Genomic DNA, 27226 nt, shown 5'->3' on the forward strand with positions numbered 1-27226 from the left:
TAACTGCTTTAGCTGAATCTCATGGATCTCATATGTCAAACTATGACAGTTATTTTCGGGAAGTTCTCCTCTTTAGATTTGGATTCCACCCATTATCTAACAATTGTTTAATGGAATGTTAAAATTTTCGGGTTGAAGGGCCTTTTGTTTTTTATGTATGTATGTGTGTTTTCTTTTGATTTTTAAAAAGTAACTTTCATGTTTTTCTTCATATTTTTGAATTTGATGAGATTTTCTTTGTAGCCTAAGACAGTCACTTTTTCTCAATTTTCCACCCATGCTTTAAAAAAAAGGTGTATTTTCTAGTTCTTGGTTTTTAGGTTCTATAAATATATATAAAACATCTATTCTTTGGGCATCCTATATTTTTAAGATTCTTCTCTATTTGATCTATTTTGGTTTGAGAACATTATGTTAAAGTATCTTAGTCGTAGGTTTCTGTCTCTTTTACTCCATCTCCTATAGTTTCTGCTCTTCACTACTGTATTATTAGGTACATAGATACAGAAGTATTAACTATTTCTTTTTCATTTTAATTCTTTTTGTACTTTTTAGAGATGATGTTATTTTGGTTATCTGTATATTTCTTACTTGTTTTTTCTGAGATGAGCTAATTTAATTTATATGAGCACTTCATAAAAAGATTCTCCAATAATCCTATTTGGGTATTTTTCTTTAGTATAAACAAAATAAACTACAGTTTCATTAAGTGTAGGACTAAATTACTCTCTTTGTTTCTATAATATTGAAAGGATCTGAAACTGCAGATCTGTGAATAATTTCAAAATTTCAAAATATTAGGTATATATATTCTAAAACTATATATAGACTGAGCAGGCTGTTGGGCTAATGTTCAGGCCAAAGCACAACAATGAACCATTTTACTAGATTAATAAAGTTTTTTTTTTTTTTTTAGCTTTAATCAGATGTGTCCAATTATAAAGGTTTGAAAACATTAAGGTCGAAAACCCTAATCTTTTTAAAATTAATAATAGTTGCTTCACTTGTTAATAATTTTGGGATACCACATGACAGTAAATAACAGAGAAGAAAAATTGGTATTAACATTAATTCTAGAGCTGCTCAAAGAAAATCCAGGAATTGATTGATAATGTTAGTGTTCTATGAAACTAAGTTTATTTTTAGAGCAATAGGATTTGAAATAGCATTATTCTTTTAAAATAAAATGAGAGGTTAGACCTGGTATCATGGATCACGCCTGTAATCCCAGTACTTTGGGAGGCTGAGGTAGGAGGATTGGTTGAGTCCAAGAGTTCAAGACCAGCTTGGGCAACATAGAGAGACCCTGTCTCTACAAATAAAAAATTTTTTTAATTAGCTGGGCGTAGTGGTATGTACCAGTAGTTCCAGCTGTGGGAGGCTGAGGCAGGAGGATTACTTGAGCCCAAGAGGTCAAGACTACAGTGAGCTATGATTGCGTCACTGCTCTTCAGCCTGGATCATAGAACAAGACCCTGTCTCAAGTAGATAGATCGATAGATGGGATAGATAGATAAGATCAATAAGATAGGTAGATAGATGGATGATAGGAGAAGAAAACAAAGTTTTGCGTAAAACATTGAATGTTTAAAATCCTCTGATGTCAATATAATAAATAGGGAATTATTACTTGAATGATAACTTTAGTAGTGGATAGATTTGTGTAGATGTTTATAAGTGAATATTAGTAGCAGGTGAGAATGTTATTGACATACAAATAATTGAGTCATTCTTTGACTAAATGTTCTGAGATATTTTTTGTATATTAACTTCAAAGGAAATTTCTCCAAGTAATTGTGGAAAGATGTAAGTAAATCCAATATAAGAGGTGTGATTATATAGGAAGCTCAGAAACTGTTAGGGATAAACATGGAGTTGATTTTAGGCATAGAAAGTTAATTGCACTGGTGTAGAATAGGGTGACTTGACCTGACAATAGTTGCCAGCTGAAGAATTTCTCCAGAATTCATCACATAAAGAGAAGTTATGGAAAGTATTGACAAGGTTTAAAAACATGGGGGAAATACTTAGAAAATTCAATATGCATCTAATTGGAAACCCAGAAGAAAAAAAAAAGAATGTTGGAGAAGCAACATTTTAAGAAATAGTAGCTGAGAATTTTCCATAATTGATGAACCACAAATCTACAGATACAAGATGTGCAGTACATGAGAGATAGAATATTATAATGAAACTGCAAAGCATCAGAGACATAGAGAAAATCCTAGAAACCTCTAGATACAGAAAGACAAATCCCCATGCAAAGAAGCAACAGGATGACATCAGTAACAAACAATGGAAGCTAAAAGGCACTGAAATAATATTTTCAAAGTACTGAGATAAACCTATCAACCCAAAGTATGTACCAAAGTCTGGTTTTCAGGAATGAGAATAAAATAAAGACCTTTTCAAATAAAATTGAGTGTTTACTACCAACAGATCTTCACTAAATAGAGAATATTTAAAAGGATATACATCAGGAAGATGGAAAAAGACCTTAGAAGAAGGGTTGGAAATGTGAATAGTAAAGGAGAAATTTTTATTAAGTTGGAAATTCTGTCTTGTTATAGCCTTTGAAGTTATCAAAAGTGTAGCATTGTACCATGAGGAAGTGAAGTGTACTATGAAGTGCCAGGCAGATCACTTTGGATTCCCCAGAACCCGTTCCACCACTTTTTCATTTTGTATCAGCATTGTGATTTGGGGAATTGATCCCACTTTCATGGCTTGGCCTTGATTAGTCGAATCCAGTTAGAATAATCCCATTCTCCTTGCTAATTCAATTGATTCAGGAAGCAGGCCTAAGCCATTTATCCCATGGCTATTACCTTGATAGTTATTCATTCATAGGTGGCCATGTGACTGAAGTTGGCCTAGTCACTCTGAAGGAAGGAATTCTTATTTGTGCTTGTGGGAGAGATACACTGAGGAGACCCAGATTGCTTCTTACTATGGTAAGAGATAAGCTTTAATGTGAAGTCAACATTTGGCATAGCGGAGCTGTGATAAATGAAAACAAGAGTGAATATTTGGTCTTTGATGATTTCACTGTTACTAAGTCACTTAGGCCTGAAGTTTACCCTATATATAGACTTCATTTTATGTGAAATAATAGTTCAAATTTGTATAGTTTAGGAGATTATAGTTTCTTAGTTGAAGCTCCATTTTTCTCTGCTAAAACAAGTTAGACTTCATTAATACAAGTATAATTTCAATTCTAAGTCAGGGGAGTTGGAAGCTGTATGCTTTATGCTGTTCTGACAAGACTAGATTAATTTGGGGTATCATGTTTCATTGAAGCACACTAGCCGATTAATATGCCCAGAGAAGATGACAGAATGATGAAGAAAGGGCTAGCACGTGAAAGAAGTATTAGATTTGTTTTGCATAATTCCAGAGGTTAGAACTATTCCCAATCAGTAGAAATTGTAGGGAGGTAGAACCTCTAGAGAGGTTAAGAAAGATGCAATGGGCATAAGAAATAATTTTCTAATAATTAGAACTGTCTGGAAATGGGAAGAAAGGGTGCAACAGCACAGAGCTAAGATTTTTGCCCCCAAGAGTCTTCTAATAGAGGGCTTCCATAGCTATACAAATATTATGGAAAATTGTTCTGCATAGGGTAGGAGGTTGGATTATATTACTTACACAGCCTCCTAACCATTTTTAAACTCTAGTTACTAATAATGGTTCTCAACTCTCTTAGCCTTGACACTTCCTATTTCATATTCTTTGTAATGCTTGCTTTTTATCTAAAATTAATGATGAACATAATCTGCCCACACATATAATGTTCAAGAAATAAATGTGCATATGAGAGTGGAAATGAAAGTAATATAAACATCTAAAATCATGTATTACATTTCTGAAATTCAAAAAACTTCAAACATTTTTCCTAAGACACAGACATTTGGGAGCAAAACCTGGTCTTAATTGAAATAAATTTAATTACAGTTTTTATACAAGTGGTGAATTTCTGTGTTTTGCTGCAAAAATGTTAGTATGTTTGGTCACAGGCTACTGTTCCAGACTCCACTGGAACAGTAGTACTACTTAATATGCTTTGAAATGCAAAAAAAAAAAAAAAAATTCTAAACTCTTAAAATATCTGATCCCAAGGGTTTTGGCTAAAATACTGTGGTTCTTCAAGTATTTCGAGACTTAGATGTTCCAGGATGACTAATTTACAACACATAGTAATCAGTAGGTTATACTTTTAATTAATATGTTTGGATTTAAGAGAAGATGAGAAGCCATTCTGTTCAAGAAATACAGCAAGGTGGAATAGTAGACCGTGCTACACTACATTGGACGAGTAATACCATACCCTATTTATTTGAATATAAGAGAAAAGGGGGAATAACTTTGTTTGATAAAAGGCATAACATACCTAAACAAGTTACACATTGTTGAAGTGGGGAAAATTAGGAAATAAGGTATTTTTTAAATTAGCTAGACCTTCTTAATAAATGTTACCAAAAGAATTTCCTATATTATGATTTGAGGTAAGAACTTGAAATTCCATCACCTATTTAAGCCTGCATTCAGTCTCTAGTACCTAATAATAGAAGTTATATATGATCTCTGGGAGTAGCATCAGAGTCATATTGGAAAACATGGACAATTCAAAAATTATAATTTTAATATTTAGGGTAAATATGAAATATTTACAGACATCATTATTAATGACATTTATTGATACAACATTTCTGGCTCTAAATCTGATAAAAAATGTTACAAATTTATAGATTGATTTTGCAGCACCAGCACTACTGCTCTGACACCCTTTTTAACTAGACTTGCAATTGGATTTTACATGCTTTTAAGTGGACAGAAAGCACAGAATATGTTATTTAATAATTTGGAGATAACCTCCTATTAAATATTTTTGGTATAGTTATTCAGTAATGTATATTTATAGTGGGTTTAATCCACAGAATATTCAAAAATTGTTTGGGATGTAGGATAGTTCTTCATTGATGTTCCACATAATATGTTTTAAAAGTAAATTATATTTCTTCCTTTTGTCTTCTGTTCAAGTGGAGGCCCGTTTCTGTTTTCTTGACTCTTCACCATTTTTTTCATGGCAGGTTTTATTCTCATATAACTTACAAATTATTTTCGTCAGCCTCTGTTGTCTTACCAGCAATCAAATCCAAATTTTGTCAGTAATATTTACAGTATGACTTCATGCCTAAATGTGTAGAATTTAGGGGCAGTTATATATACTAGAGTTCTTTAAGAAGAAAACTACAAAGAGAAATTAATTTGTGTTTTAAGCAGCCAAATTTTATGATTAGTAATGCTCAGAAAGAAATTTGAGCACTTAATATCCTTGTGTGTAAATGTCTTTCATAGTATTTACAATGTTAGTAAAAGTAAGACTTCTGCTGTGGTGGAAGATAACAATTATATAACACTGGTTACTTTTATTTTCTTACCACCTAGTAAAATATGATTTGGAGTTCTTATGTAATAGGACATTTAATTGACTTTTATAATCTGAATTAATTTTGTCCTTTTTTGTGTGTAAGCTGCTTTTATACCTGGAATAAAATGTAAAACCTGTTTTTTAGCAGCAGTAGTGAGGACTAATTTACTATTTTAGGTACCATTTGGTTTCATCAAAATGGGTAAAATATCTTTTTGTAAACCTTTATAATACTATTAAATGAGTTTGGATTTATCCTTGGGTGTCTAGGAAAATGACAATTACTTGAATATATGACAAGTCCTAGATCAGTTATTTTTAGAAGTCTGTGGTGAATGGTTTAGCCCTTTTTTGACATTTTAAAATATAATCACTTACAAATCCTTCCATTGTATTTTATTCATTTTAAACTGTCTTTTCCCCAGTGGTTTTCACATGGAAACTTACTGTGTAGCTGAATGTCACAAGTTTGTTAAAGTATTAGATTTGCATTGTATATTTTTACATCTTAGCTACTCTTTAATATTTAAAGTTTTTGTTCTTTAGTAAAATAGATGTAGTATAGTCTACATCTCTTTTAGTTTTTGTTGTTTAGTAGTTTTTGTTCTTTAGTAAAATGGAGTATAGTCTTTTCATTGTGGTGCTAAACTAGAATTTGTCACTTTCTCTACTTAGTGGATAAGTGACTATTTACAAAACTGATTCTTTGATGAAACAGAGATGAATGAAATTAAAATGTTCTCTTATTACAATAAACTACCTCATAATTTTTAAAAATGTAGTAATCTGAATGTATGTATGTACTTTTTTAGAAAGAATCTTCAAGAGGGAGACATAGGGAAAAGGAAGACATAAAAATCACTAAGGAAAGAACTCCAGAAAGTGAAGAAGAAAATGTAGAATGGGAAACTAATAGAGATGGTGAGTTTCAGAATCTTGGTTTAAAGGGCGAATTCTTGATTATTTACTTTCTAGAGTTTTCGTGGGCTTCAGAACACCTTTCGACTGTGATCCCTCTCGTTTCAGAATCATCTTATTGACATATTTCTATCTTACTGAATTATAAGGCAAAAACTGGCATATAGTAGCTGTACAAAGGCAGAGAAAGTGGTTTGCGTTGCATATTTTTATTTTCCCTTCCTAGTTTTCCCTCTAGAACTTTATTGTGCAGCATTACAGCCCTTCAGGATTGTATTGCATATGTAAATTTAAAAATTCCTAACGCTAAGCTTAAAATGAAATCTATATTTGTTTTACATAAAATATTATAAATGAGATTTTTAAATCTTAAGGACTTGGGAAAGTTATTTCCAAGAAATGTTTGACTTTTATCTTTCAGAAGAAATCAAAATCAGATTAAGATAGAGACCTGGATTCATTAATAAAAAATTAGCAAAAAAATTTTTTTTCTTGAGACATGCTCTCACTGTGTCACCCAGGCTGGAGGACAGTGGTACAATCATGGCTCACTGCAGCTTAGCCTCTTGAAGTCAAGCAATCCTCCTGCCTGTTATCTCAGCACTTTGGGAGGCTAAGGCTGGAGTACCACTTTAGCCCAGGAGTTTGAGACCAGTGTGGGCAACAAAGTAAGACCCCATCTCTACAAAAAAACAAAGAAATTAGCCTGACATGGTGGTGCATGCCTGTGATCCCAGCTACTTGGGAAGCTGAGGTGGGAGCAAAATCATTTTTGAGTCATCATCTTAACAAATAAGCATTTATTTTCCACCCCTTGAATGTTTTCCCCACCTCTTTGATGTTCTGAAAGATGGGCACTGTAATGTCATATTACCAAACACAGAGAAAGAGAACTTGTATTTGTTAAATGCATTGAGTGGGGGTGGACAATTTAATGTAATTTATATAATTGTCTTATTATTTCAATAGCTTTGTTACTCTACTTACAGATGACAAAACTAAAGATCTTAAAAATTTAAGCAACTTTTTCAGTGAGAAGCTGAAAACTTAGACCAGGGATTAGAAAACCAGAGTGTGTGGGCCAGTCACTGGTTTTTGCAAAAAAAAGTTTTATTGGAACACAGCCATGTCCATCCACTTGGTTACATATTGTCTGTGGCTGCTTTTGAGCTACAGTGGCCAAGTCGAGTCTTTATGACAGAGAACTGAGAAGCTACAAGACTACAATATTAACTACTATATTTCAGAATTATCTCTGAAGACTTAATAGACTAACAGTTGTAAAGTATTGTAAATACATCTTTCCAGTAATTGTTACATCAGTACTTAAAGGAAACCTGTTCCATCTTTGGACAGTGCTGTTAAAAAATTGCTTCTAAGAACAAATAGGAAACTTGTTTATGGTTACTCAGGATTTCATAATCCAACCTAATACCGCTTCTACAAAATAGCAATAAAGGCAGCTATACTCTCCCATTTTAGTTGACTAATTAGTATATTTAAATAAAATATTATAAACCATAACTGTTCAAGTTTGGAGAGCTAACTTTTCCTAAATACTAAGGGATTACCTTTTAACACACCCAAGCATCCTTTCTTTTCATTTTAATTTTTTTGCATAAAAAACATTTTAAAATGTATTTGATACTTCTTATCTTTAAAATATTTTCAGTTGTCATTACAATAATTAGTAGTTGTTGAAAATATAAAAGGTTCAGAAAAGCCCAAGTCTGTTCTTTTTCTTCCTAGTAGGTATGTCAAACCTTCTCCATAAATCTATGCTTTCATTTCTCTTTTTTGCTATCTACTAAGCAGAGACAATGGAAATCTTTAGGAATTCCCTCAACTTCCTCCTACCACACCTTCAAACTAAGTTTTTATTTGTGCCTAAACTTTTTTACTTGCCTCTTATTCTGTGTAAGAGGCCTCCTTCCTGCTGTATAAGGTTGATGAATAATTCCCTTGTATTGTAGATCTGATTTCCTCCCGCCTCAGCAATCTTGTTCATTTGTGATACACTCTCTTCTATATCTTTAACATCCATTTTCTCTCCTCCCTATATTACTGTTAGTCACTATCCTGCTTATCTCCACTTAACAACTAAATTCTTAAAACAGTTCTGTGCCTTACTGTTTCTACTTGATACTGTTTCACCTGATACTTATTATTCAGTCTTCTGACCCAACTCTCCACTAAAACTGCTTTTCAAAGTCACTAATGACCTCCTCATTGCAGAATAAATGGAGATGTACTTGTTACTATCCTAAATGGCCCTTCTGCAGCATTTGACACATCAAGAGCTCCTGTTTTCTTGAAAAAGACTCTTCTTTTGGCTTCTATTTATCACTCTTCAGTTTTGTATCTTCCTGTTCAAGCCCTTCGGTCTTACACGGAGGCTCCTTGTATTCTGTGTGCCCCTTAAATGTTGATTCCCAAGGATTTGCACTTAACTATATTCTTTTAAAAAATCTAAAGTGATTTTATTTCAAGAGCCTTTTATATAGGAAATTCTTTTAAAAGGTGAGTGTAAATGTCTTTAATAAGAATTTCTTATGCTTTTCCTTGATTGAAACGCACAGGTTTTGACCATTGTGTATCTCTGTGATTTGAAAGTATCTGTTGAGGGAATATTGAAGCATTGAGTTAAATGCCCCAGTCCCTGGATAGTGAGACTAAACTGGTTTCATAGACTTACTTCTGCATTGTTATTCTATCTGGAATAACAATTTTAGCTGGATTCAGAAAAAATTGGTATATTTATAAACTTTCTGGTTTTTAGGCCACTTTTATATGCTTTTTCAGAACCCCCAAATAACTTTTATCCTTGTGTATTTTATGTTTCCATAACTGCCATATTATGAACCTGAGAAAACTTTTAAATATTTATGTATTCATTCATTTAACAATGACATATAAAAATCCAATGTATGCTTTTATGAAAAATAACTATTTTGCAAAGCAAAAAATAATAATTGTGAGGAGGTGGCAGTGTTTTGCATCATTTTGCAAATTGTTTTAATATCTGGCTTAATAGTTGATAGGTAGATTTTCTTACCTGCTTCTACATTCCACCTGTTAACCACATCACATATTCTGGGAAACTCCACTATCTACTCATGGGAGAATGAGTACCCCAGGCAAACAATGTAGTGTTATAGAAATAGTCTGATTTTGTAGAACTCCTGAAATTGTCTCAGGGACCTCCTAGGTATCCTCAGACCACTCTCTGAGAATCACTTGTCTGTAAGAACAGCTTTTAAAACTTGGTTGTTTTCCTATTTCCTAGCCATCTTCTTTTCTCACTTTCAATTTTTCCTTCTAGATGAAATCATGCACCCAGTGCTTCATTAACGTCATACATGTAGTGACTCCAAAATCTGGAGCTCTCAATTTAGCATTGACCAACTGGGCATCTCCATCTGAGTTATGTATCTTAAGGGCATCACTTTTCCTACCAGATACCAACAGTCCTGAGAGTCATCACTGACACTTCTTTCCCTCCACCCAGGCATTACCAGATATTTTTATGTACCCAATACCATTGAAAACCATCTGTTTCTCTTGATATACTACTAATATTCTAGTTCTTAAGGTATTTATTTATTGCCTATAAATAGATTTTACCAAAATAACCTCCTAATCCCATCCCTTGCTTATAGTCTTGTCTCCTAATTTATCCCCCACTTTAAAGCAAGAATAATCTTTCTTACAAAGTTTTTCTACTGAAGTATACTATACGTTCAGAGGAATGCACAATACATGTGTCCAACCCATTGGATGTTCACAAACTGAACACATTTGTAAAACCACTCAAATCAGTAAGTAGGACATTACTAGTTTCCCATAGTCCCCTTGTGTTTTCTTCTAGTCACTCCTCCCTACCCTCACCCCTCAAAGGTAACTACTGTCCTGATTTCTAGCACCATTGATTAGTTTTGTGTGTTTGAGCTCCATATAAATGGAATTGACAGCATGTACTCTTTTTGTGCCTAGCTTCTTTTGTTAACAGTATTATCTGAGATTGTACTTTATTTCACATATCATTCATTAATTGTTATTGCATCATTCTTATTGCTATATAGTGTTTTATTGTATGAATATGCCATAATTTAGTCTACTGTTGATGAACATTCAAGTAATTCCCAGTTTGGTGCTATTATGCATAATAAGGTGCTATTACTATTCTTAAACATATTTCTGGTAAACATGTACAGACACATACCAATTTCTCTTGAGTTTATGGTTCGAAGTGGAATTGCTGGGCTGTGGAGTGTGAATGTGTTCCTCTTTAGTAGATAATTTCAGATAAAAAATGGTTGTTCCAGTTAACCATACGGTATTTTTGCCTTTTTCATCGTAGCTATTCTAAAATTTTGTAGTAGTATCTTACTGTGGTTTTAGTTTGCATTCTCCTAATGAAGTTGAAAACTTTTTCACATGTTCACTGACCATCGTACACCCTATTTTGTGAAGTGTCTATTCCAAATGTCTGCCGTTCTGCTATTGTGTTACCTGTTTTTTTTTTCTTGTTAATTAGAGGAATTCTTTATGTTTTCTGGATATGAGATTTTTATCAGATATATAAATATATTGTTAGTGTTTTCTCCCACTCTATGAGTTGCAGAACAGTCTTTTAAAAGAATAAATTGAATGTTCATTTTATTTTCCTGTTTCAAATTCCCTAATTTCCCATTGCCTTCAGGAGCAAGTACAAATTCTAACTACGCCTATAAAACTTTTGATTATCTGGTTACTCTTTGTATTTCCAGGCCCCACTCCGAAGTCTGTGGTTTTTATTTGGTTCCTTAAACTTCTTGTATTTGTTCATCATGTGTTCTTAAGGACCAATGAAGTAACATAAAAAGCAAAAGTATCATTGCAGTAGAATGTGTGAAAATATTTTGGTAATCTTGGAGGTTAGTACATCCTCCTTAAATAGGGCATAAAACCCAGAAGCCACAAACATTTGATTACATAAAACTAAGAGTTTCTGTGTAACTAAATGCAGAAGTTAAAAACAGATGAAATGGTAAAAGAAAATACTTGACATGTGTAACATGTATAAGCATTAGTAAAGATACTATATAGACATATAATGAGTTTCTACAAATACATAAGAAAAAGACGGCCTAGTTAAAAAATGAGTAAAAATATATATGTATCAGATAGGTAACTCACAGGAGAAATAGAAATGGCCAATAAATGCTCAATCTTACTGCAGGGAAATACTGATGAAAATAAAGAGATATGATTATTCACCCATTCATTTGGCAGAAATGAAGAACATTAATGTTTTCAAGTGGGGGTTTACATTGGTAAAGGAGTTTTGGAGTACAGTTTGGTGTTATTAGAAATAGAAATTATACTTATTTTCAGTCTAGCAATGTAGTCTGAGAAATAATGTCATAGAAAAATACTTGCACTTGAACCAAAGTATATATCAAAATGTTCATATAAGTCTTGTTTTTAACAGCAAAAAATACTGGAAACAGTTCATCTGTCTTTAAGAAGGAAACTCTTTTAAGTAAGCTATGATAAAGTATGATCATATTAATGAAATGCTTTGCAGACGTTAAAATGAAGATAGTTGAACTCTATGACTTGGAAAGATCTTGTTTATAGGGCAGTGTTGAATGTTAAAGGGAAAAATGTAAAGCATTATTTTCATGCATATGACACTAAACTGTTAGTGTTATCACTGGAGTAAGGATGGCTGTAGGAGGAATATAAGGGAAATTTCATATTTTACTCTGTGTATTCAGAATTATTTAAGACTTTAGCAATGAGAATGTATCATAAAGGCAAAGTACAAAATATAGAATGGAATTCAAAAACAAGTGTCTGAAATCAGTTAATGAATTTAGAAAATGTCTCTGACAGCTTGAGGTTAAAAACTGATACACATAAATGATACTAACTCATTGGAAAAAGGTTAAATATAATTAGCATGATGTAACAAGGCAATTCACAAGTATTTATAGTTTTTAATCCTTATACATAAACCTTTTATATTTCTATGATTATTTTTATACAATAAATTACTGGAAGTTGCTGATCAACACAGGGAGGGGAACATCACACACCAGGGCCTGTTGTGGGGATGGGGGGTGAGGGGAGGGAGAGCATTAGGACAAGGACCTAATGCATGCAGGGCTTAAAACCTAGATGACAGGTTGATAGGTACATCAACCTGTACCTATAGGTACAAACCACCATGGCACATGTATACCTATGTTACAAACCTGCACATTCAGCACATGTATCCCAGAACTTAAAGTAAAATAAATAAATTTTTTAAAAAGTTGCTGTATTAAAATTAAAGTTATGTATTGATGTTCTTAAGGCTTTTACCCATATTGACAAATAATTTTACAAGATAGATATACTAGTTTGTATTGCTACCGCCAGAGAATGAGTATGTCCTTTATTTGTACATTTACCAACAATTAATATTATAATTAGAAAAAATGGCTCCTGAATACATGAAAAAATATGTATATACTTTCTTCATTTCTTTCTCTTTGTGAATTGCCTTGTAATGTCCTTTGCCTGTTCTGTTAATTAGTAAGAATTCTTTATATAGAAAGAATCTTAACCTTTTCTTATGTGTTGCATATATTTTTCTGTTGTATATTCTTAAAAATATCTACCTTGTTAAATATACCTTTCTAATTATACTTAATATTTTTCTGATGACTTACAATCATTTATGTGAATCAATTTTTATAAGGCAAAATTGTAGTGATAACCTGAAGCTACATGAGAGACATTTTCTAAATTTATTAACTGGCTTCAGACTCTTGTTTTTGAATTCCATCCTGTATTTTGTACTTGCTGTTTTTTCTTTTGTTGTCAAAATACTGTCAGTTGCAATGTGCCTATCTTGTAGTCCATCTCTTACAGGTTAGGAAAATATCTGAGTTTTTATTATATGCGTAAAATAAGCACCTTCAGAATAAAGACCTGAGAGCTTTTCTTCTGAGCAAACTATATTAGTTATATTTACTACATTGACTAGACTTTTTATTTATTTTGTTTTTTTTTTTGAGACGATGTCTTGCTCTGTTGCCAGGCTGGAGTGCAGTGGCACGATGTCAGCTTACTGCAACCTCCGTCTCCCAGGTTCAAGCAATTCTCCTGCCTCTGACTCCTGAGTAGCTGGGACTCTAGGCACGCGCCACCTCGCCCAGCTAATTTTTGTATTTTTAGTAGAGACGGGGTTTCACCATGTTGGCCAGGATGGTCTCGATTTCTTGACCTGATGATCCGCCCTCCTCGGCCTCCCAAAGTGCTGAGCTTACAGGCGTGAGCCACTGCGCCTGGCTGACTTAGACATATATTTTAACTGCTCAGGCCTCTCCCCCTTGGTTGGATAGTTGAAAATTGAGAACTGAAAGCCAGCTTCTTCTTTCTTTTATGTGTTCTGTATTGGTGATATTTCCAGTTGCGAATTTTTAGATTGGCAGTGCCTTACTGATAATACAGTACCTTCAGAAACACTGTTAATCATTCTTCTCAATTAACTACTCTTTCCGTTGTTTTACCTGGGTATTTGGTTATGGAATTTTATTGAATTTAGGAACATAATCAAACCAGAACATTGACTCCTATTATTCACTGATGTAAAGTATCTCAATAGAGTACAAAATAATAACTGGAGATAGCTAGTATTCACTTAATTAAATTCAGTGTCTTCATTTTATCTAGTGAAAACTACTTGCCCTTAATTAAATATTTAGTAATTGCTTTCTGACTGAAAAACATGCTTTAGCCTATTTCATATATTTACTGAGAAATTGTCATTGTACTCCAACATAAGATGAGTAATCAAGCTTAGTCACACAGGTAGTGAATATATATAGTTACCCTCTCAGTCCCCAAGCATGAATGGATAGTTGTCATTCTAATGCATTTGAGCAATATATAACAGTGATGTTCATTTTCTTGGGTTTTAAGCAGTCAAGTAGGACTTCTTATGTTTGTTGTTTTTTTAGTTCTTCATTTTATTTCTTTTCCCAAGGTTAAGATATGATCTAAAGTGCTAGAAGTATATCTTGAGAAGGCACCTCAGTTTGTGGTCAGTCAAGTCCATCGTGGTCAATGAAATTCCCACCTCTAGGCTCCTGGGCATTTATGGCAAATGAGCGTGATGGGTTTGGGTGCTAGTGCCAGCAACTTCTACGTATTTTAATGAAATAGATCTACACACCACTCTTGATTTTTTAACCAATCTTCATAGCTTTTCATCAGAAAATATTAAATGGAAATAGAAATATGGCATCAGATCCGTTGAGACGGACAGTTGTGATCTAAGGAAATAGTACAAATCACTTGTAAAGAAAATGTCATAAATCCTTTAAAAATTAGTTTATTTACACATTAGTACTAAAATTAGTTTTAGATATTAATCATTTGTCTCACAAATTTTAAAACTGAAAAGCCTATGGAAGCAATGTTGCACACGTAATATAACCTCACTTTGTATGATGTATTTTAGTAGCGTATCTTTAGGAAAATCAAGGAGATAATGAGTCGCATCGTATACAGCATGAAATATTGAAGGCTTTGGTATCTTTAAGGCTTAGAAATTCAGCTGAGTGCATTTTGTCTTTTAAAATTCCATCTCCTAACAAAAAACCCAACTTCCAAACAACCCAAAATTATTTCCAGAAAACCCAGAAACTTCCAAAATATTTGGCTTTTCATGAAGAAATCAACCTTGGTGATTTTAATCCTTTATAGAAATGGTGTCTATTTCTTTTATCTTTTAGAAGTATGTGATCCTGATGAAAGACTCTGCTATTTAGATTTGTGTAAGAAATTAGTTGAAAAAAGTCTGTATGATTTTTGGCATAGATAATTATGCTAGTTTCTAACAGTAATGCAATTTTATTTTAAAGATTCTGACAATGGAGATATTAATTATGATTATGTTCATGAATTGTCATTGGAAATGAAGCGTCAGAAGATACAGAGGGAATTAATGAAGCTGGAACAAGAAAACATGGAGAAGAGAGAAGAAATTATCATTAAAAAGGAGGTATGCTATTTATTGCAATAAATATGTTAGTACTTAATAGCAGCATTTGTATTGATCAGATAACTCAGCTTCTTGCTACATCTTAAATTATATTAGTATACTGATATATTGATCAACCCACTGTATATGTACTACTCCATATATATTCATTTAATTTTCACATTATTCTATTAGATAAGTAGCAAATATTTATGTTATTGAATAGGTGAGCAAAGCTAAGAGTTTGTTGCCTAGAGTCACCAGCTAATGTAACATGGGGTTTGAATCTACCTATGTCTGTTTCAGGCCCATGCTATTTCTAGAATGCCTTGTTTCTTTTCTAAAAAGTGAAGATACAGTTAATTTAAATATAATTTATGATTTTTCTGAGGAGATTTTGAAATTTTATGATTTTAATTTACTTTATTGAAACTGGTGTATGTTAGGACAGTTATATTGCTTAAAATCATGGATTCAGGAGTCAGACTAATATCAACAGATAGTGGTTATTATAATTTCATTATTTTTATTTTTATTTCAAACTTTTTTTGTAGGGATGAGATCTTTCTCTATTACCCAGGCTGGAGTGCAGTGGCACTCACTGCAGCCTTGAACTCCTGGGCTCAAGGGATCCTCCCATCTCAGCCTCCCTAATAGCTGAGACCATAGGCACCTTCCATGCCTGGCTTTTTTTTTTTTTTTTTGTATAAGAGGGTTTTTTTTATGTTACCCAGGCTGATCTCAAACTCCTCACCTCAAGCAATCCTTTCACCTCAGCCTCTCGAGAAACTGGGATTACAGGTGTGAACCACTGCACCCAGCAATAATATTTAATTTTAATCTGAAGTTTGATGTGATTCTAAAATACTGTAAGCCTTGTTGTACCATAAATGGAGGAATTTCTGAATTGACTTACTGAATTTTTTTAAAGGTTTCACCAGAAGTGGTTAGATCAAAATTGTCCCCGTCACCTTCTCTAAGAAAGTCTAGCAAATCTCCGAAGCGAAAATCAAGCCCAAAGTCGTCTTCAGCTAGCAAGAAAGATAGGAAGACATCTGCAGTATCTTCTCCCCTGTTGGACCAGCAGAGGTCAGTAGGGTGATAAATAGTATCGAGAAAATAGCTTTTTCTGAAGTGATACTAAAAAGAATTAGTAGGTTATAAAAGGGTACTTTTAGTACATTTTATATTTAATGTAAGCTTTTTTGTTCTAAAAAGAAATTTGAAATGTTTCAATTAAAAAGACAATTATAGAGAACAATAAAACAAACATCTGTGTAACATCCACATATGCTTCAGAGCTTTTTATTTTTTAAGAAATAAAAATAAAAGATACATTTCCTGTTCCTCTCTTAAATCTGGTGTTTATGATACTTGTGCATGTGTTTATACTTTAACTAATATGTGTTTTGCAATGTATAGTATTGCTTTCATCTATTGTAATAGGGATATATCATAACCTTCTGTACATTGCTTTTTCACTCAACATTTTTTATGTTTATCTATATTGATACATATAACCTTAGTTCATTCATCTTAGTATTTATATTATAAATTGGTCTGCTTTTCTATGGAACATTTATGTTGTTTCCGATTTTTAAACTGCTACAAATTATACACAAAAAATTTTTGTCTCTCAGTATATATTATCAAGAGATTGAATTCTTTATAACTTAGAATTACTGTAGAAGCCAGTTGAAGAAGTAAAAATAGAAATGATTATATTCAGGGACTAAGAATAAGGAGAAGATACATTTTCATTTAAGGTCACTCTGAACTATTTATATTTTATTTTAATTAAGGTCCATACCCTAATTTTATCTTATAAAAAATGAACTAAAAATATCTTCTACCTAAGATTTAATCAGTTAACAAGCCCTGTCTATTTGAACCTGTAATGAAACTCATATTTATCTCCCTCCTTCTAGTTCCTAGAGACTAACCCTATTTCAGACTCTACTTAACTTTTTGCCTAGATTATTATATCATCTTACTAACTATATTGACTTTATGTAGTTTCTACCCGCCACCCACACAGGTGAACATTTTCATTCAGCTACCTCAACCCATTTATTTTGTAGATGCTGTCAGAGAAATCTTAAAAGGACAATTCCAATTAATTTATTATACCATTGAAAAACTCAGTGGTTTTTCATTCTGTAGAATGAAATTCAGATTCCTTAGAATGACATTTACACTTTGGTCTTTTCTTTCTTGTCAGTAGTTTTTGTCCAGCTTCCTCCTATCTACCCCCTTCTATCTCAATTCTTCAATCTCTAGCTCAAATTCTAAGTTTTCCCATTTCTCTTTATGGAACATAAGTTCTGTTCCCTTTAGGTACCTATCAGATTTTGCTTATACCTCCATGTTGATAATAATTGCCTGTTGCATTATATTTCAGCTGTGACTTATGTTTTATAATCTTTATTAAATTTAAGCTCCTTGAAGATTGGGATCTTGGTTATTCATAGTTCTGTCTTCTTATAGTGCCTACTTGACATAGAACTTTGCATTGTGATAAGGCACTTAGTAAAGTTGAGTTGATCCTCTCCCTCATATTGCCTACTTGGCATAGAACTTTGCATTTTAATAAGGCGCTCAGTAAAGTTGAGTTGATCCTATCCTTTGTTCATGCAATTGAGTAAATATTGCAAAGGTATATTGAAGAAGTTGAATGAACAGAGAGTGATACGCTTCACTTCACTTGCTCTTATCCTCTTGGCTAACCAGCTATGTAACTTTCCCTCAATTCTATTCATTTCCCCAATAAACTGCATACTAGAAATACCCTTTCTTCCTTGTCTTATCTGTTCTGTTTATAGAATATTTGAAACTTAATCTTTTCATAGAAAGTTTTGATAACTATTTAGACAAAGGGTTAGTTTCATCTTTTACATACAATCTCTTTTGCTTCTTTATTAGTAACTCATCCTATTATAAATATTTGTCATGAATAATCATTCACACTGGTTTAATTACTATATTTCTTACATTCTACTATGTTGTTGACTTTACGATGCACCGTTAATTTAATAATAAAAGCAAAAGGACCTGGAAAAACAGTATATTAAAAATACAAAGAAAACATTTAATTGAGTATAGCATTTCTTTTCTTTTTTTTTTTTTTTGGAGTATAACATTTATGCAGTTTACATTTCCTAGAGTGTGTCAAGTAATCATCTTTTAATTTTATTGCTGGATCATACTATCAACTAAGAACATACTAAGCACATGTAAGGATTAGAATTTCAGTTAAAACTCAGTGGAGTATTTTAACCAGTGTCAGCCAACTGAGGTGCGATAATCAGGTAAACAAATTTCTTGGTGGTCTTACTAGGTTATCATATTGAATGGAAAGATATAATTACTGACAAATTAAAACTTACACTTTTCCCTGAAAGCTGGCATTTTTCTTTGTTTGACATTTATTTTGAGATATAGTCTGATAGTAAGATTTGTCCTGATATATGAGATACGGTATAATCTAAAATCATAAATATATTACCTATTCTGTCCATCTGCACTTTTAATCTTAGTTTTTATTAGGTGAATTTTTCTTTATAGCTCTTTGTACAGAGAATATTAAGTATGTCAAAAGCTAATCTAAAACAATAGTTTTGAAGAGAGAGAGAAAAGATTAAAAACTGATAAAAGTAAACAGGTGGGCTCTTTGCCACAAGTCTGAAGTAGGCTCTGTGCCACTGAAACAACAATTAGTTGACTTTTTAAATGTTGAAGATCTTGGTGATTTCAGAATACACAAAACCAGTTTTGGCCTCTTCAGTCGGAAAGCACTGTAACGTAATTGTGTTTTCTAACCACATATAATTTTGATGGTAATATGAAGAAATGCTGTACTTTAGTAAGTATATTAGAATAGTCCAGGTTGTGATTATAGCCAAGTCCCAAAATGTCGGTGGTTTAACACAACAGAAGGTTATTTCTCACGTAAAGTCAAAATGAGTGTTTCTGATTGACAGATGGCTGTCCTATATATGGAGATTGAGTAACCCAGGCTCCTTCTGACCATGATTCCACTTTCTTGGGTTTTCAAGGAAACCAAAGAACGGGATGTACAAAGAAAAACGGAAATTGAGTATTGCAGTTATTTAGCTCTATAGTTTGCAATTGCCTGGCATATGAGAGCCCTTTGAAATTTGGGCCTGGAGGTGGTATACATCATTTCCACTCACGTTCCTTTGGCCAGGTCTTGGTCACTTGGCCATGCTTAATTTCAAGAAAGTGTAGATAGTATGGTTTACCACTGTGCTCAGAAGAAAAGTTTGGTAAACCCTCTGCTAGTCTCTGTCACAGGTGATAATGTAAAAATAGTTTGTGTCAAGAATTCCTTTGTTGTTTAATCATGAAATTTTAAAAGATAATTTTGATACAGATGCCAATTATTGATCCGTTTTTATCTTTAAAGTAGAAAAGTATCCAGAAATACAGATATTTATCACATATCTGTTAGGGTGCATAAGAAGATTGAGTCATCTCATGAATATGCAATGAGATATGTGGCTAATATAGTTGTTGGCAGAAGACAAGGATGAAAACTAGATTTAGTTGTCATATTTTAGTAATTTCCTACTTGTTTACATGGTTAACGCTATGAGTGATAATAAGACATAGGGATGAGGACTAAGAGAGCTACATTTTCTCAATGCTATGAGTCAAGTGCTTTTAAAATATTGCCAGCAATTTTGAGGTAGATAGTATCTCATATATATATATATATATATATATATGGCTAAGAACTCTTGGGACTTGAGAATTCTGAGAATTCAGCATGATAGGAAATAAGTTCTAGGATTTTAGGCTTAGGTCCTCATTTATAAATATCAGTAGATAGTGAGATTAGTAGATAGTGAAAACTCACCAGATGTATGAAAAGGGTTACTTGCAAACCTAGTACCAGACTGAACACTCTGAGCAGATGGCTTACACAGAAACGTTAATACAGTAAACAGGAACAAACTTAAATTATAAATTCATTTATAAGTTTAGTGCAATTTGTGAGGATATTGTATTTAGAGGACAAAAGCAGTTGATTATGGGAAAAAAACTGAACAACTATATTTTTATTTTATTTTATTTTATATTTTTGCAGGAGACTGGAGTTTTATTAATCAATCTCCCTGAGCATTTGGGGATCAGAGTTTTAGAGGACAACTTGGTGGCGGGGCAGCAGGGAGACTGGGGGAAGCCAGTAAGCCGGGAGTGCTGACTGGTCAAGTCAGAGATGAAATCAGAGGGAGTCGAAGCTGTCTTCTTGTGCTGAGTCAGTTCCTTGGTGGGGGCTACAAGATCAGATGAGCCAGTTTATCGATCTGGTTGGTGCCAGGTTGAACAACTTTTTTTTTTTTTTTGGGACAGAGTCTCACTCTGTCACCCAGGCTGGCGTGCAGTCAGCTCACTGCAACATCTGCCTCCTGGGTTCAAGCGGTTCTTCTGCCTCAGCCTCCTGAGTAGCTGGGATTACAGGCATGCGCCACCACACCTGGCTAATTTTTGTATTTTTAGTAGAGGCAGGGTTTCACCATGTTGGTCAGGCTGGTCTCGAACTCCTGACCGCCTCACGATCCGCCCACCTTGGCCTTTCAAAGTGCTGGGATTACAGGTATGAGCCACGTCGCCCAGCCTGAACAACAATATTTTAAAAGAGAAAAGAGTTCAAATGGAAAATCATAGAATAGGACAGATGCAGTGGTCTGAGGTGGACAGATCACTTGAGCCCAAGAGTTTGAGACCAGCCTGGATAACGTGATAAAACCCTATCTCTACAAAAATACGAAATTTAGCCAGGTGTGGTGGTATGCACCTGTACTCCTAGCTACTCAGAGGGCTGAGGCATGGGGATCACTGGAGCCCTGGCGGTCGAGGCTGCAGTGAGCCATGATTGTGCCACTGCACTCCAGCCTGGGCAACAGAGCGAGACACTGTCTCCAAAAAAAAGAAGAAATAAAAAAATAGCAGAACAACGAGATTGCCAAATTTAGAATTAGCAAAATGAGTACTACTTTAAAAATTACTGAATATAAAGACAGATTTAAGATCCTGGAAAAGCAGGAAAAATGGAAATGACAGAGACATCTAACATGGAGGAGAGATCCAAGAGATACAGTAACTGTGTAATAAAGAGAACTGCAGAGACTTGGGTCATAAGGAAAAGTTATGAAATGAAAATAGAAGAAATTGAGTAAAAAGTTTGAAGTTTCAGATTGAAACAGTCCATTTAGTGCTGGAAAAGATTTTTTGAAAATACCTGAATTTAGTGAAAATCTTTTTCCAGTGAGTAATTTTCAAGGGATAATGTTCATAAGCATGCCAACAGAAAAACCAGCTTACCTGAATAGTAAAAAATTTGATTTTCTTTGGACTTCTGACCTGCAACGTTAAATGTTACAAAATATTTTAACTAGAGCTCTGAGGTAAAAGGATTTTGACATGAAAATGCTATATTCAATTAAACTATTGTTAAAGTAAGAGGCAAAGACAGCCAGTTTTGAATGTGTATGGGATCAAAGTTATACCATTTACTTAAAATTACTTAAATTGCCAAAAAGAGGCACTTAAAGAACAAAATTTGTACCCCAAAATCAATTACAAGTAGATTAAAGACAAATGTGAAAGGCAAAATTACAAAATTTTAGGAGACCATCTTTGTGACCTCAGAGTTGGTAAAAATTTCTTAAATAAGATTCAGAAATTTATGATGAATATATATATACTGACAGTGGTTGATATTTCATTTGTAGATGATGTAATTGTGTTTTTTGAATAATGATGAAAACCTGGAAGCCACCTGAAAAACTATGAAATTGTTTTAGAAAGTTTTGGAGCATCTATTCAAGGAAATTCTATACAGTCAATAAAAATGATTACCTAAATCTGCTTTTTTTAAAAAAAATTTTATTTTGAGTTAGAGTCTCACTCTGTCACCCAGACTAGAGTGCAGTGGCGCAATCTTGGCTCACTGCAACCTCTTTCTTCCGGGTTCAAGTGATTCTCCTGCCTCAGCCTCTGGAGTAGCTGGGATTACAGGCGCCCACCACCATGCCTGGCTAATTTTTGTATTTTTAGTAGAGATAGGGTTTCACCATGTTGGCCAGGCTGGTCTCGAACTCCTGACCTCAAGTGATCTACCCCTCCTCTGCCTCCCAAAGTTATGGGATTACACCATGCCCAACCTAAATCTACTTTTTGTTACAGAAAGATGCTCACACTATGTCTATGTTCAGTATTTTAAAATTTTGCAAAATATTGTAATAGGATATCCCATGAATGTATGTGACACACACACACACACACACACACACATAGAGTTACCATTTCCAATGATGAGAGAAAATAGTTGTGACTATATATATATGATTTGCACATATTTTCTCCCATTCTATAAGTTGCCTTTTCACTTTGTTGATTGTGTCCTTTGACATGCAAAAGTTTTAAAATTTGATTTAGTCTCATTTGTCTATTTTTGCTTTGTTGTTACCTGTGCCTTTGGTGTCATAGCCAAGAAATCATTGCCAAGTCCAGTGTCATGAAGCTTTTCTTCTATATTTTCTTTTCGGATTTTTATAGTTTTTGCTTTTATGTTTAGGTCTTTATTTTGAGTTAATTTTTGATCTGGTACAATGTAAAGGTCCAGCTTCATTCTTTTGCATGTGAATACCCAGTTTTAAATGAATAGACAGAGAAAGTAAGATATATGGCAAAAATATGTAAATATTCAAGATGTTAAAAATAGTTCTCTGAGTAGTAGAATTATAGGTGATTTTTACTTTCTTTGTCTACTTTTCTGTCTTAAAAAAAAACAGTTTAAACAGTCATTGTATTAACATCTTTTCTGAAAGGGTCTTCCTATTTCACCTCTATCTTTTCTCAGAAACGTGCCCCTTTAAAGTTATATAATAATAAGCAGTGTTAACAAAATAAGTATCAAGTAAATTAATTCTTCAGCCATTTCTGTTAGTTTTTTTTCTTCTTGATATTGGTTAGTAGTATACAAAATAATAAAGGGCAAGTAATATAAAGGAACGCTGCTGTTTTTAAGAAGGCTTTAAAAAATATCCTTTTGGCATATTTGAACCTCTAATGATAGCTTTTTGTTACCTTCAGAAATTCAAAAACCAACCAAAGTAAAAAGAAAGGACCACGTACTCCTAGTCCACCCCCTCCTATACCAGAAGATATCGCTCTGGGGAAAAAATACAAAGAAAAATATAAAGTAAAAGACAGGATAGAAGAAAAAACAAGAGATGGAAAGGACAGAGGACGAGATTTTGAACGACAAAGAGAAAAGAGAGACAAGCCAAGGTAAGTAGGATTGTATGTTTTTAACAATATTAACTTCTGTAGAATATAGAATATTTACTTTTCAGAAGCCGTTGGGCATTAGCATATTGGGTTTTTTAGTTTTGTTTACAATAGTGTGTATATTTATTTTAATAATTCCCATAATAATTATTATTATGAGTCATGGATAATTCAGTAAGCCTTAACTTTTACAATTTATTTTTCAATTTTTTATTGTGGTGAAAAAACATAAAATGTACCATCTTCATCATTTTAAAGTTTATAGTTTGGTAGTGTTAAGTATTTTCACACTTGTGAAACAATTCTGCAGAACTTTTTCATTTTGCAAATCTGAAACTCTGTATCTGTCAAAAAATAACTCCCCCTTTCCACCTTTTCCCAGCTCCTGGTAACTATCATCCTGTTTTGTTTCTGTGAATTTGACTGCTTCAGATACCTTATATAAGTGGAATCATACAGTGTTTGTCTTTTTTGACAGGCTTATTTCACTTAGCAGAATGTCCTCAGGGTTCCTTCTTGCTGTGACATGTGACAGGATTTCCTTCCTTTTTAAGGCTGAATAATATTTGATTGTATGTATATGCCACATTTTATTTATCCATTCATCCATTTGATGGATGTTTGGGTTCTTTCACCTCCTGGCTATTGTTGATAGTGCTGCTATGAGCATGAATGTGTAAATAATCTCTTTTGAGACCCTGCTTTCAGTTCTTTTGTATATATACCCAGAAGTAGAATTGCTGGGTCATATGATAATTCTATTTTTAATTTTTTTGAGAAACCTGCCTACTGTTTTCCAATGCAGTTGCACTGTTGTACATTCCCACCAACAGTACACAAGTGTTCCAGTTTCTCCGTACCTTCACCAACACTTAGTTTGTTTGTTTGTTTTATAGTCGCCATTCGAATAGGTGTGTTTATCTCATTGAGGTGAGGTGTTATCCCATTGAGGTTTTGATTTGCATTTCTCTGATGATTAGCCATGTTGAACATCCTTTCATGTGTTTGTCGGCCATTTGTATATCATCTTTGGAGAAATGTCTTTCCAATTCTTTGCCCATTTTTTAATTGAGTTATTTGATTTTTTTTCTGTTGAGTTCTAAGAGTTCGTTATATATTCTGGATATTAACCTCTTAACAGAGATAAGATTTTAAAATATTTTTTCCTATTCCATATGTTGCTTTTTTTTTCACTCTGTTAATTGTGTCTTCTTGACATGCAAGAGAACAGTTAACTGAAGACTTCAGAGTTCTTAAGTATGTTTTCTTAGACTATACTCTATATTTTACTCAGTCCAGCAGGTGTGTTTGTGAAAATTACATGTAAATGTTTTTGGTGATTGACATTCTATCAGTAAAGCCTTTAGTTTTCCCTAATGGTTCTTTGTACTTTTATTTTGGTATTTTGACTAAGAAGTCTCTGAGAGTTGGTTCTTAACACCTGTTGCTAGGTAGTTTATCATTTAAATGGTAAAAACATTTGTGTTATGAGGAGTTGAATATTACACAGGCTTATCCTTCATTTTCCAGTTTTTCTCCCTTGGTTATCCCTAAATGGTATGCATAGGACTCACCTGTTACTTAGTATGTAGACAAATCTGAACTTGGTTTTTAAATTTATTTTTATTTTTTATTTTTTCGTCTAAGGACATGAAACAACAGAGCTAGGAATACTGGAAGATTATATAAATACCTGATCTGCACGCACTGGAGTTCTAAAGCCATATGTGACAAGACATTGGAAAAAGACATTTTGGTTTAGGAAGAGTTAATTACCAAGGTTCTTAGGTGGGGCCATTATTTTCATTTGTCTCCATTACTCTGAATGAAGAAATTACAGGCGCACCAATTTTATTGAAGCTCACAGATGTTGTGTATTTTTACAAATGGAAGGTTTGTGGCATCCCTGCATTAAACAAGCCTATCAGTGCCATTTTTCCAATAACATGTGCTCACTTTGTGTCTCTGTAATTCTTGAAATATTTCAAGCTTTTTCATCATTATTGTATCTGTTATGATGGACTGTGATCAGTAATTGTCGCATTACCATTGTAATTGTTCTGGGGTGTCGTGAACTGCACCCATATAAAACAGTGAACTTAATCTGCAAATGTGTGTGTTCTGACTGCCCTACTGACTGGCTAGTCCCCTGTCTCTCACCATCTCCTTGGGCCTCTCTATTCCTTGAGACACAACAATATTGAAATTAAGCCAACTAATAACCCTATGTGTAGTGGCCTCTAAGTGTTCAAGTAGAAAGGAAGAGTCTCTTACTTTAAATCGAAAGCTAGAAGTGATTAAGCTTAGTGAGGAAGGCATACTGAAAACTTAGGTGGCAAGCTAGATCTCTTGTGCCAGTCAGCTAAGTTGTGAATGCAAAGGAAAAGTTCTTGAAGGAAATTTAAAGTGCTACTCCAATGAACACCATGAATGAGAAGAAAGCAAAACAGCCATATTGCTGATGCGGACAAAGTTTGAGTGGGCTGGATAAAAGATCAAAGCAGCCACAGTTGAAATCAGCCACAACATTCCTTTAAGCCAGAGTCTAATCTGGAGCAAGGTCCTAACTCTCTTTAATTCTTTCGAGGCTGAAAGAGGTAAGGAAGCTGCAGGAAAAAAGTTTGAAGTTAGCAGAGGTTACTTCATGACATTTAACGAATGAAGCCATCTCCATAGCACAAAAGTGCAAGATGAAGCAGCACAAAAGTGCAAGATGAAGCAGCACATGCTGATGAAGAAGCAGCGGCAAGTTATCCAGAAGATCTAGATAAGATAATTGATGTTGGCCACACTAAACAAATTTTCAGTGTAGTTGATACAGCCTTATTGGAAGAAGATGCCATCCAAGATGTCCATAGCCAGAGAGGAGAAGTCAATGCTTGGCTTCAAAGCTCCGAAGAACAGGCTGACTCTCTCGTTAGGGGCCAGTGCAGCTGGGGATTTTAAGGTGAAGCCAGTGCTCATTTACCATCCTGAAAATCCTAGGATTTTTAAGAATTATGCTAAATGTACTTTGGCTGTGCTCTTAAGTGGAAAAACAAGCATGGATGACATCACATCTGTTTACAGCATGGTTTACTAAATATTTTAAGCCCACTATTGAGACCTATTGCTCAGAAGAAAAGATTCCATTCAAAATACTACTGTTTGTTTATGATGTGCCTGTTTATGCAGGAGCTCTGATGAAGATGTAAGGAGAGATTAATAGTTTCATGCCCGCTAAGACAAAAGGCACCCTACAGCCCATGGATCAAAGACTAATTTTTACTTTTGAGTCTTATTTAAAAAATACATTTTATAAGGCCACAACTGCCATAGATAGTGATTCCTCTGATGGATCTGGGCAAAATAAATTGAAAACTTTATGGAAAGGATTTACTGTTCAAGATGCCATTAAGAACATTCGTCATTCACAGGAGGAGGTCAAAATATTAATAGTTACAGAAGTTAAAAGAAGTCAATTACAACGTTCATGGATGACTTAGAGAAGTTCAAGACTTTATTGAAAGAAGTAACTGCAAATGTGGTGGAAATAGCAA

General features: G+C 33.6%; 1 protein-coding gene across 34 annotated transcripts in view; it reads left to right on the forward strand.

The window, feature by feature from the left end:
* ZC3H13 (zinc finger CCCH-type containing 13) overlaps nucleotides 1–27226 on the forward strand; it is a 97337-nt gene that overhangs the window by 25382 nt on the left and 44729 nt on the right. For 32 of the 34 annotated variants that reach the window (XM_009440609.5, XM_009440611.5, XM_509666.8 and 29 more), the window contains 4 exons: nucleotides 6244–6352; nucleotides 15250–15389; nucleotides 16300–16457; nucleotides 23490–23687. In XM_009440609.5, the coding sequence (XP_009438884.5) occupies nucleotides 6244–6352; nucleotides 15250–15389; nucleotides 16300–16457; nucleotides 23490–23687 (605 nt within the window). The remainder of the gene's footprint in view (nucleotides 1–6243; nucleotides 6353–15249; nucleotides 15390–16299; nucleotides 16458–23489; nucleotides 23688–27226) is intronic. The other 2 variants (XM_063792501.1, XM_063792500.1) reach the window with 1 other exon arrangement.

This window comes from Pan troglodytes, chromosome 14 (assembly GCF_028858775.2).
Source record: "Pan troglodytes isolate AG18354 chromosome 14, NHGRI_mPanTro3-v2.0_pri, whole genome shotgun sequence".
In the NCBI taxonomy this organism is placed as follows: domain Eukaryota; kingdom Metazoa; phylum Chordata; class Mammalia; order Primates; family Hominidae; genus Pan; species Pan troglodytes.